The 12453-nt window shown below is 44.0% G+C and overlaps 1 protein-coding gene across 2 annotated transcripts in view; it reads right to left on the bottom strand.

The window, feature by feature from the left end:
- Nucleotides 1-12453, bottom strand: part of LOC130207796 (receptor-type tyrosine-protein phosphatase gamma-like) — a 473173-nt gene that overhangs the window by 58495 nt on the left and 402225 nt on the right. For both annotated transcript variants that reach the window (XM_056436504.1, XM_056436503.1), the window contains exon 9: nucleotides 10336-10520. In XM_056436504.1, coding sequence (XP_056292479.1) covers nucleotides 10336-10520 — 185 coding nt within the window. The remainder of the gene's footprint in view (nucleotides 1-10335; nucleotides 10521-12453) is intronic.

Raw genomic sequence — 12453 nt, 5'->3', positions numbered from 1 at the left:
TGTCACAGTTCAGCTCCTCACTCTGTGGTTCAGTCACTCCCACCTCGTCAGTCTGACTTCCTTCACCTGTTCACACACCTGTCTTTGATCACTAATCAAATCCCTATATAGTCTCCTGCCTCACACACACACACACACACCTTGCCAGATTGTTCTTCCTTTTCTATGCCAGACTCTCCAGCACTTGTTTCTAGAGGGATTTCCTGTCGCCGACCCTGCCTGTCCCTGGTTAACCCGCTAGTCCGACTCCCCGAGAACCTACCAGCCCTTCGTCCTGTTGATACTCTGCCTGCCGTTTCCAGAGTGTGGAATATAAGTTAGAAGGATCCCTGGAGTCGAGGGTGCATTTGGGTCTACACATGAGTCGTTACAATATAGCTAGCTCTATATTCCAAAATATTGGTTTATTTTTTTCTGTATTGTCCAGACAAACAATAATGTTCATATACATTGAACGTGTTGGTGCACCTGGGAAATATCAGGTAGAGATTTTAGATGCTGCATACAGTCACTGAACTCATCTTATTATCACATTCTAGATGTGTTGTTAACACACAAGTCTCTGCACCCATCTTATTATCAAATTAGACATGTGTTAACACACAATTTGCCTTCTTCAGGTTGTTACAAACCCTCTTCCATTTTCTACAGACTCTCGTGCTACCCTCTACAGCAAAGAGGGTAGAGTCAATATGGACCATCAAAAAGTCCAGTTCAGAGTGTTCAATTTAATGGGGATTCTCCATTGATTGTGACATGGGGGATGTGTATGGGATTTGAGGGTCCTAAATCCATGTAAGTCTTTGTTGTGACCTAGATAGAGGTGTCAAGGGAGAATTTCGGGAATACGAGCAGAATCAAAGGGAAGAGGGAAGACAAAGAAGCGTTTGGGGGGGGGGGGGGGGTGCAGGGGGAGGAAGAGGAGGGAGGGTGTGGGAGAGGGAAGTAGATTGCAGAGGGATGGGTAGTCTATTGAGTTAATGATGGGAGGATAAACTACTTCCCACCTCTCTCCATCCATCTCTCATCATGGCAGAATGCAGTTCTGGGAGCCGATACTGCTTCCACAGCCAGGGGGCAATCTCATCCTTATATTTGCAGCCATCCCTGTTTTCCCAAAGAGCCCCTAGCCCAAGGTCATGCTTTTTACGCAGGCTGGAAGACCAGCATTCCCTCCAGTTTTGCATTAGTATTCTGCCAGCTGATCGGCAGACCACAATGTAAGGAAATGCAACCTCCTGTCTGCTCCACAGCCTTCTCTCATAGCTCATTTTTGGCTCCTGATGAGACCATTTGTAATGGAACTGATGGAGGATGTTGCTTGGTTTGTGTGTATGTTTGTGTGTGTGTTGTTTGTTTGTGTGTGTGTTTGTTTGTGTGTGTGTGTGTGCGGGTGTGTTTGTGATCAAATGTTTTTGTCCCAAGAGACATTAATTATTTAATTAAAACCTCTGCTGACATATTTTCTCATAATAACTATTATTTTACCAGAGCTGGAATTATGTACCATATTGTTAATGACGCAATCAGTGCAGATTTTCTACGTGTCGAAACAGTTTGGTTCTGATGCAATTTAATAGATTTTGCAAGGACCTCGCGGTCAAATTTGTATGATGTAAAATCCACTATATTTCTGAAATAACACACATAAACACACACACATAAACTACACTACACTACACTTCCTCCCAGTGCAAAGGGATCTCTGTAGGTCTGAACTCTTCTTGTCATGATTTACAATAAATCAGACTGTGGCTCTTCTCAAAGTCTAATCAGAAATCAATCTGGACAGTGATGTTTGTACACACGGGAATGCACTAGATGATTAAAATATGTTCACATGTGTGGTGTATAACAGTGACGAGGTTAAATCATAGTCCATTAATCAAGTTGATCAAATAGCATATGGCTGAAGGCCGGGCGGTGCAGCTTGCAATGTATCAGCAGGGAGGGGATGATGAAGTAAGAAGGGAAAGTAGGGGAGAAGGAAAGAAAGGAAGTAAAGGACCGATGAAAGGAAAGAAAAAGAATGGAACAGAGCAAAAAGATAAAGAAGGTCAAAAAGGAAGTAGTATAGAGCAGCCAGGATTAGAAATATGGAGCACTTTGTTATGCAAGTGGGTGTGTTTGTTGCTCAAGGCAATCACCTGATTACTGGCTGATGATCATCTGGAATCTGGACTATGATGTAACCCATTTGGGGCTGAACTAAAGGCAGACCTTTCACTGAGATAGCCTATATTAGAGGCAGATCTTTACTTCTAATCCCCCCTCTTTTGTAATCATATCTCTGCATGACGCCTGCTTGATCTTTTCTGATGCATGTTTGCAGATGTTTATGCAATTTAGCCCTTTCTCTTCTCCTCAATGCAACACATCCACATACAGGAAAGGTTTAGTTTTAAAGTGAACTTTACTAAATACAACACACACTGTAAGACATGAGGGGACAACATTATGTGTTCCAAATTCATTCCAAGATACACATCTAATTACAGCGTAAGCCAAACAGAGTGGGTATTTTTGTCGAGGCAATCTAGGTTGATTTCCAGTGTTTTGTCCCGACAACAAATCTATATGAGACTACAAGGGTGTATCCCTCAGTGGCTCAGAAAGAAACAGAACGATGAAATGTTGTAGTTAAAAAAGAATCTGTTTGGAATATTCCAATTCAAACTCCTCAGACAGCTACAGTTATCAAACTTTAGAATACATATAGGTTCTATAAAAAGGTATCCCTGCCTGCACAGCAATCTGTTGCCCATATAGCGATACAGGCATACGGTGGCCATGACTGGACCCCAATATGCGTGGGTCCTTCAGGGCTGAGACACCAAGTTAACTGTTAACTAGTTACGGCTCGATTAAAAAAGGAAAATGTAAATATGAGAAATGGAAAATTTGACTCTGTAAGGGCCAAAAGGAAATGTATTTTTGATTAGTGAAGTAATTAAGTCGTTCACAATTGGTATGTTGTCTTTTATAATCTGCTACTATTGTGTTACTACAACTTTGTGATTATATATTTCAAACTATTCCTCTTTAATTTCATTCAACCCCTTTATTGCTGATACATTTGAAATCGTAAAATCATTAGCTTGTGTTAACCACATACCTTATTTCATGCATCTAATCAAAAGGCCATTAAAAAAAATCCTCTGACTTCAAGATGAGGACACAAGGAATGCAAAAACGCTAACCTGTTTCCTGGTTTTAGAACTCTTTTCTAAAACCAGGATTTCCTAAAGGTTCATTCTAGAATAACAATTCATTATTCAGCCATAGCTGCTGCTTGTGTTCAGTGTTAGAGAGGCAGTGGACCAACATGGCTGGAAGTTGAAACTAACTTCACACATGGAATCCCTCACCAAGCCTTAAAAAAACCCAGTGGTTTGGTTAGGCACATGAGGCTGTGGACATGAAATGTGAGCGGTGAGTGAGGAGGAACTGAAAGGATTCATTCTTCTGCTGTATCTCTGAGGAATATACTGCTGTACAAACATGGCTATCGACAGCTAAGAGTAAGAAAGGTCTGAACACTGATGCTTTCTTTTATTTCTTCTCACACAAACCTGTTGTGCACCGACAGATATGCTAGAGAGGTTCATGTCATTTATGTTCGCTTTCTCTCATTCCAGGCTTCCTGATTGTTTTCACCTGTCATCACACCTGTCTCCTATGCTCATCAGTGTCAGCCCCGCCCCTGATTGGTCCCACCTGTGTCTTGTTACCATGTGCTTAAATTCCCCTGTCTCCCAGTGTTCCTTGTCAGTTCGTCTGGTCTTTTGCCATGATCAGGTCGGGTTATGTTGGGCTCTTGAAAAGTTTTTGATCCCTCACTACGTGAGCGCTTTCATTTTGTTCACTGCAGAACCGAAAAATAAAGTACTTACAAATACTTTATCTCTGTCTCCCGGGTCGTGCAATTGGGTCCTACTTCTTAAGTGTCTGAGATCGTAACAGAACGAACTGACCACATTATGGACCCAGCCGACCCAAGAACGCTTCACGCCGCTCTGTCGGTACAGGGCGTGACGATTTTTCATCACGAGGAAAAACTGGACAAAGTCAGCCGGAAATACAAGAGCTGAGAGGACGCCAGGCCGGGGTTCAGGAAGAATTATCTACACAGATGCAACAACTGGTTGCCCAAATGAATAATTTTTTCACTCAGCAACAGACTGCTCCTCCGGTGACGTCATCCACAGCTGAGAATTTGCCTGTCAATACTCCAGCTGACGACCCAGGTCAGGCTGTTTCCTCCCCGTTACGGCTGGCTCTTCCGGAGAGATTTTCCGGAGACTCTTCGAATTGCAGAGCCTTTCTGGTACAGTGTGATCTGCATTTTCAACACAACCCAGCAGCTTTTTTATCTGAGCACGGTAAAGTGGCGTTTATTGTGTCTCATTTAACGGGAAGAGCTGCAGCCTGGGCTACTGCAGAATGGTCTAGAGACACCGAACTATGTTACTCATTGGCCGATTTCATAGAGACTATGAGGCGCATTTTGACCACTCATCGCCTGCTACGGAGGCCAGCAGAAGACTGTTTCAAATACGTCAGCTCAACCGTCAGGTGGTTGATTATGCCATCGAGTTTCGTACAGCAGCAGCGGACAGCGGATGGAATGTTCCGGCTCTTCGTGACGCCTTCATGACAGGACTTTCGGAACCGATAAAGGACCAGCTGGCTCCACTGGAGACACCCCGGGATCTGGAATCCCTCATCGCTGTGGCCATCCGGATCGATAACCGTCTTCGGGAAAGAGAGAGGGAGCGTCGACGCAACCGAGATGTTATTCCCAGCTTCCAGAATTCGCCTCGGAGGGTCGCGCCGCCAGCGGAGGATTTCCAGCTCATGTTACCGGACCATCAGAGGACTACACTTCCGAAGGACTCCGGTGAACCCATGCAGCTTGGAAGAACCAGGCTTTCTCTGGAGGAGAGGCAGCGCCGTCTACGGGAGGGTTGCTGTTTCTACTGCGGCCAGCCGGGTCATCAACTCGCTTCATGCCCGGGAAAAGATCGTGCTCACCAGTCAAAAGGAGGCGCTGGTGAGCAAGTTTCCCGCAGACTTCCCTCCTCGACCTGTTACTCAGGTAGACATTTGTATTAACAATCAGACCATTGACCAGGGTGTGTTAATAGACTCAGGGGCTGACGAAAGCCTTATAGACTGGGGCCTAGTCAAACAGCTAAAAATAAAAACTGTCCCGCTATCTCATCCTGTTAGTGCCAGTGCCTTAGACGGCCGCTTGTTGTTCACAGTTACCCATTGCACTGAGCCCATACGGATTACTATAAATAAGGACCATACCGAGAGCATGCAATTTCATATTTTTGAGTCGACTCAGCACCCGATTATTTTGGGGTTTCCTTGGCTGAAGATCCACAATCCTCACATAGACTGGCCTTCAGGAAAGTTAAGGAATGGGGAGAGGATTGTAAGGGCAGGTGTAAACTTCGCAACCTGTTAATGCACCAACAGACTCTAGTAGGATCATTATAGATCACCCTGACTATCCTGATCTACACAAGGTACCTTCCTGTTACCATGATTTAAAGAAGCGTTTAACAAGTCTAAAGCCTTGTCGCTACCTCCTCACCGAGATTTTGACTGTCCCATTGATCTCTTACCGAGCCCCCATTCCCAAGGGAGACTTTACTCGATTTCGAGACCTGAGAGAACAGCAATGGATGAATACATCTCCTCTTCACTCAAATCAGGGATTATCCGTCCTTCATCGTCTCCAGCCGGAGCGGGATTCTTTGTGGGAAAGAAAGACGGGTCTCTGAGACCTTGCATAGACTACAGTCCACTAAATGACATTACGGTGAAGAACCGCTATCCTCTGCCACTCATGTCATCTGCTTTTGAACTGCTTCAAACGGCCAAGATATTCACCAAGTTGGATTTAAGAAATGCATATCACTTGGTTAGAATAAAACAAGGGATGAGTGGAAGACTGGATTCAACACTCAGAATGGTCACTATGAGTACTTGGTAATGCCTTTTGGACTGTGCAATGCACCGGCTGTTTTCAAGCTTTTGTGAATGAGGTTTTGCGGAATTCTTGAATATTTCAGTGTTTGTGTATCTGGATGACATACTGATTTTCTCCCCAGACGCTAAATCTCATGTTAACCATGTCCGCCAAGTTTTGCAGAAACTACTGGATAATCAGCTATATGTCAAGGCAGAGAAGTGCGAGTTCCACACAGAAGAGGTGTCTTTCTTAGGATACATAGTCTCACCTAATCATATCCAAATGGATCCTCAAAGTCAGTGCAGTATCCCAGTGGCCCACACCAGACTCCAGGAAAAAGGTTCAGCAGTTCCTAGGATTTGCTAACTTCTATAGGAAGTTTATTAGGAATTTCAGTTCTGTTGCTGCTCCTCTGCATGTTCTGACTTCTCCTAAGGTTCCCTTCAAGTGGACCCCCCAGGCGGATCTTGCTTTCAAACTTCTCAGAGATAGATTCACCTCAGCTCCCATACTCACCATTCCAGATCCCCAGCGCCAGTTTATGGTCGAGGTGGATGCTTCCAATGAGGGAATTGGAGGAGTACTGTCAACGTTCTTCAGAAGACAACAAGATGCATCCATGTGCTTACCTGTCGCGGAAGTTGACAACGGCAGAGCGGAATTATGACGTGGGAAACAAGGAATTGTTAGCTGTAAAAGCTGCCCTCGAGGAATGGAGACACTGGCTAGAGGGTGCAGAGCAACCGTTTTTAGTCTGGACAGATCACAAGAATCTAGAATATATAAGAAAGGCTAAGCGTCTCAACTCCCGTCAGGCCAGGTGGACACTTTTCTTTAGTAGATTCAACTTCACACTCTCTTTTCGTCCCGGGTCTCAGAATCAAAACCCGATGCTTTGTCTCGTCTTTACGATCCCGAACCACTTGCGGTAGAGCCCAAGACCATCCTTCCACTTAACCGGGTGATCGGAGCCTTTTCCTGGCAAGTGGAGTCAGACTTTAAAGAGGCAAATGTCATGAATCCAGCGCCTAGCGAGTGTCCCAACAATCTGCTGTTTGTTCCTGAGGCTCTTCACTCCAAGGTCATCCACTGGGCTCACTCATCTGTGCTTTCGTGCCATCCGGGAGTAGCAAGAACAATGTTCAGGATTCAACAACGTTTCTGGTGGCCATCCATGAAGAAAAATGTGGCCGAGTATGTAGCGGCTTGTCCGGTGTGTGCGTGTAATAAGACCTCATCTCAAGTTAAGATGGGCTTGCTCCAGCCGCTGCCGATTCCCCATCGTCCTTGGTCACACATTTCGATGGATTTTGTGACAGGATTTCCCTCATCCAGAGGCAAGACTACGGTTCTAACAGTGGTTGATCGATTTTCAAAATGGCTCACTTCATCCCATTGACCAAGCTTCCCTCTGCCAAAGTCACCGCAGAGGTCATGATGAATCACGTATTCAGGATCCATGGATTCCCTAATGACATTGTTTCCGACAGGGGTCCACAATTCATTTCCGCCTTCTGGAAAGAGTTTTGTCGACTCATAGGTGCCACCGTCAGCCTGTCATCAGGATATCACCCTCAGTCAAATGGACAGTCGAACCAAGAACTAGAGACTACGCTACGTTGTCTCGTCTCCCGGAACCAGACCACCTGGAGTGACCACCTCACATGGGTCGAGGTTGCCCACAATACCCTTCCTACGGCGGCCACAGGTCTCTCTCCATTCCATTGTGTCAATGGTTTCCAGCCTCCACTTTTCCCTAACAACGAGGAAGAGGTGATGGTTCCATCGGCACATGCCATGATCAGACGTTGTCGCAGAGTTTGGGCTGGTGCTCGCCAGTCTCTTCTCCAGTTCAGCTCGGATGAAGGCTGTTGCGGACGTTCATCGCAGGGTCGCTCCCTCCTACAGTCCAGGCCAAAAGGTTTGGCTCTCTACCAAAGACTTACCACTCCATGTCGCCTCAAAGAAACTGGCTCCGAGATTTGTGGGTCCGTTTCCAGTGTCCAGAGTCATCAACCCGGCGTCGCACGCTTGCAACTCCCAGGACCTTGAGAGTGCACCCAACGTTTCACGTTAGTAGAATCAAGCCGGTGTGTGAGAGCACACTTGTTCCCGCCCCCTCCACCGCCCCAGTTCTTTGAAGTGGGTGACGTTTACAAGGTCCGTAAGCTACTGGAGGTCCGTAATAGGGGAGGGCAAGCAATTCCTGGTAGACTGGAAGGGTTACGGTCCTGAGGCTAGAAGCTGGATAGCTGCTTCATTTATCGTAGACAAGACTCTTATCCACGACTTTTACAATCAGCCTGGGCCATCAGGAGTTGGCCCTAGAGGGGGGGGTACTGTTGTGCACCGACAGATATGCTAGAGAGGTTCAGGTCATTTATGTTCGCTTTCTCTCATTCCAGGCTTCCTGATTGTTTTCACCTGTCATCACACCTGTCTCCTATGCTCATCAGTGTCAGCCCGCCCTGATTGGTCCCACCTGTGTCTTGTTACCATGTGCTTAAATTCCCCTGTCTCCCAGTGTTCCTTGTCAGTTCGTCTGGTCTTTTGCCATGATCAGGTCGGGTTATGTTGTGCTCTTGAAAAGTTTTTGATCCCTCACTACGTGAGCGCTTTCATTTTGTTCACTGCAGAACCGAAAAATAAAGTACTTACAAATACTTTATCTCTGTCTCCCGGGTCGTGCAATTGGGTCCTACTTCCTAAGTGTCTGAGATCGTAACAAAACCTGGCCAAGAAGGCACATCAGACAGACACAAACACACAGCAAGTGTGTGTGTGTGTTTGTGTGTAAAAAGCTCATTCAATGACGATTTAAAGCACAGAGCTCATTATAAATGCACAAATGTATTTAGGCAATATGCTCTGTACATGTTATATATATGCTATAGAACACTGGCATGAGTGTGATTTTATTTATTCAAGCGGTTCTGCTGATGCACATGCATGTTAATGTCTACTTATATACATTGATATATTTATATATGGAGACACTTATTGGATTGGACTGTTTTATACCAAAGATAACATTTTATGAATCTGGGTTATTGGATTGTTTACCCGATTCTTTGGTAAGTGACAGTCTTATTGTAATTTGATCCTACTAATTTGATTTGTTAAATATAATTTGGAAGGGATTTAACTGCTGCCTGAATTTTTATTACTGCCAATAACTTTCATAATTTAGGACGTGCGAGGTTCTCGTACTGCACAAAGCCATAGGAAGTAGCTCATGGTTGGATGTATAAAGCTCCTTTGACTTTGTCCGTTCTGGGCTACTGTCGAAACATGGCGCCGTAACACGGCTGACTCTGTGAAGAGGCCCTCCTCTCTATGTCGATATGAAGGGCTCATTCTCAGCTAACTCAAACTCAAACATTCTTAGCTTATGTGATTATACACTATGAAAATGTATAGTTATGAATAGTATGTTCCATTTGTGCCAGTAGATCCCCATAAATCCTTCACACTTGCCCTCTAACTATAGTTTTTTATATTTATTTTCTTTTTGACAGCTCTCAATGGTCTGGATGTGGTCACTAAAACACTTGGTTAAGAAATGAAGTGTGTTAATTTTGAATACTTTTGATCAAATCAATACATCCAGTCTTCTACTTCAAGTCACTATTGTATACCTTATGTTCAACAACATGTTTATCTGACCTTTCTGAACGACTGAAACATTAATCTGGCTTTAGTTGTCAGAACTGAATCGAAAATGACTCAAATGCGTTGTCGGGGAAGACTTTGTGGGAGTCAGGTTGAGCTATTGATCAGCTAATATCATAATGTATCATAATGCAATAAAACAGCAGCATTGTATTGTGTGGCTCATTTTCACAGCGTTCATGTTTGCTAATTGTTAGATTTTTCCACAGCTGTCTGGATCAAGACAATACTATTCAGCAGCTTACTTCTCATATGTATGTGTTTATATATATTTATATATATATATATATATCGATAAGTCACATTTCAGAGCCGCTCAACACCTGAATGCAGTGTGTGTCACTGGCCTTGTTAAACTAGTCCGTACTATTCAGCTGTTTCACCGTGCAAGATAATTCACAAACACTAAATAAGACACATTCACACACACCAGTCTAGTCTCATCCAGCATCTTAGCTCTAACTATACAAAATAATGCACCGTTACACATATTATATTTGTTATCAGTGCAGTCCAGCAACTCCTCAGAGGCTCGTCCAACCCGTTTCACTGCATGTTATATATGATGCCATTGTTTGATTCAGCACTTATTGGGGGATAACCACAATATTTGGCATCAGGATCCATTACATCAGGCAAACCCTCCCACGACAAGCTCCTGTCCCTCCCAGTCTCACCAGTTTGTGTTTGGCGTCGGTGAGGTGCGTCTCCTCGTAGCTGTCATCGTGGCTCGTCCAGCTGTAGGACACTAGGAAATGGAGGATGGGTGGGTGGTAGATTACCGCAGGACGAGCCCAGCGCACCATCAGAGCACTGCTGTTCACATGCTGCACCTTCATTTTGATGGGAGCACTGCTGCATACTGGGAGGAGGGCGGAGGAGGGGGTAATAAAGAGAAGGGAAGGGAAGCAGTTAGAAGTGAGAAATATAGAAGAAGGTTAACATTTAAAATGGAAGGATGGAAGAGGAAAATGTGTGAGTCAGATGGAGAGAAGATGGAGGTAGAAGAGAAGCAGGGAATCATGGACATGAACAGAGTGGGTGAAGGCAGAATAAGAACAATATACAATAATAGAGAATAATTGGTGGGAGAGAAGAAGAAGGAAAGTAGCAAGGAAGAAATATAAAGGTGAAGGGAGAGCGAATAAGACAATGAGAGTAAAAGGGAAGATGAAAAAAAGAGAGATAATTTAATGACAGAATACATCAGCTCAGCTTATCTCACACATACACTCAGGCAGAGAGACAGGGAGCGAGAGGGAGGTATACCGGTGGATAGAGAAAGAGAGACAGAGAGTAAGAGGGGTAGAAAGGGAGAGAGAGAAAGAGTTATTGAGAGAGGGAGAGAGAGAAAGGTATAACGAGAGAGAGAGCGAGAGAGACCGAGAGAGGTAGAAAGGAAGAGAGTCCATCTTTCAATCAGAGGATTGGCGGTTCGATCCCCAGCTCTGCTAGCCCTAGTCAATGTGTCCTTGAGCAAGACACTTAACCACAAATTGCTCACATAGCTGTGTCTACGGTGTATGAATTTAAGTCACTTTGGATAAAAGCGTCAGCTAAATGAAAGCTAATGTAATGTAAAAAAGAGGGAGGGAGAGAGAGAGGGAGAGAGACACACACATAGAGAGAGATAGAAATGAAGAGAGAGAAAGAGAGAGAGAGGGAAAGGCATGAAGGGAGAGAGAGAGAAAGGGAGAGAAAGAGAGAGAAGTAAAGAGTGAATTTGAGAGAGGGAGCAAGACAGTAAGTGTTATGTGAGCATGAGTTGTATTCATGATGTGTTATTAATATTGCTGTGAGACATTCTGAATCATCTACACACACACACACACACACACGCACACACACATACACCACACACACACATATAAATAGTCGCCTTCAGGCAAAATGAAACCAAGCTACTCTGTCTTCAGATATCTGGCATTAGGAAACGTAAAGGCAAACACATGAACGTTATATGTTTTATTGTGAATGTAACACTCTTGCATGCTAACCCACCTTTCATTCTGATGGGTCCAGCCCTGCATTGGCTGCTACTGGCCACTAGATGTCTATGTTTGACCAGTGAGATTTTCTGCTCAGCGAGAACACACTGCAGTATTTCAGATATTAAATATTGTATAATTCTAACTTCTAATTATACTGAATTGATGCTTTAAATTAAACAGATAAGACACAGGTCTTTTCTCATTTGCCTTGTGTATGTTGCACATACACATGTACCTCATGATTTCATAACTCATGGGTCTACCTACTGGAACATTAATACTGTTTTCATTGATACTTAATTCCAGTTTTACTTCCATTTTGCGACTTTGCAACTGCTGTGAAGCTACCGTGAGGTAAACTTGACACTTTCACATTAAACGCCTTCTATCAACTCAAAAGGCGTTCTCCCTGGTGGGCTTTTAAGGTGACACATTTTCTGGAGGTATACGGCTCAGTTCACTGAAGGTGACTTAATCACACAAAAAAGAAAAAGAAAAAAAGAAGCAGAGTAGGAGAGACTGGAATTTATTCGAGAAAGAAAACAGTTTTTGAGTCCAATGAAATGAAAGTTAGCGTCTTTATATCTGCTGTACTGCTATGTATTCCCCTGTGAAACAGAATATCTGTTCTGTTATAAGTAATGTATGTCAAATCGTACATATTTGATTTGAACAAGAACATGTGGGCAGGCTCAGTGGAGCTACAGCGGACTGTGGCTCCACAAACAACTCCTTTGCTGAAATTACCAATTGATTAATGTCATGATATTATTGGTTGAAATTATTTTTGCAACACGTCAGTCG

This window comes from Pseudoliparis swirei, chromosome 18, assembly GCF_029220125.1.
Source record: "Pseudoliparis swirei isolate HS2019 ecotype Mariana Trench chromosome 18, NWPU_hadal_v1, whole genome shotgun sequence".
Lineage (NCBI taxonomy): Eukaryota > Metazoa > Chordata > Actinopteri > Perciformes > Liparidae > Pseudoliparis > Pseudoliparis swirei.
This window is presented reverse-complemented; position numbering and strand designations above follow the sequence as displayed.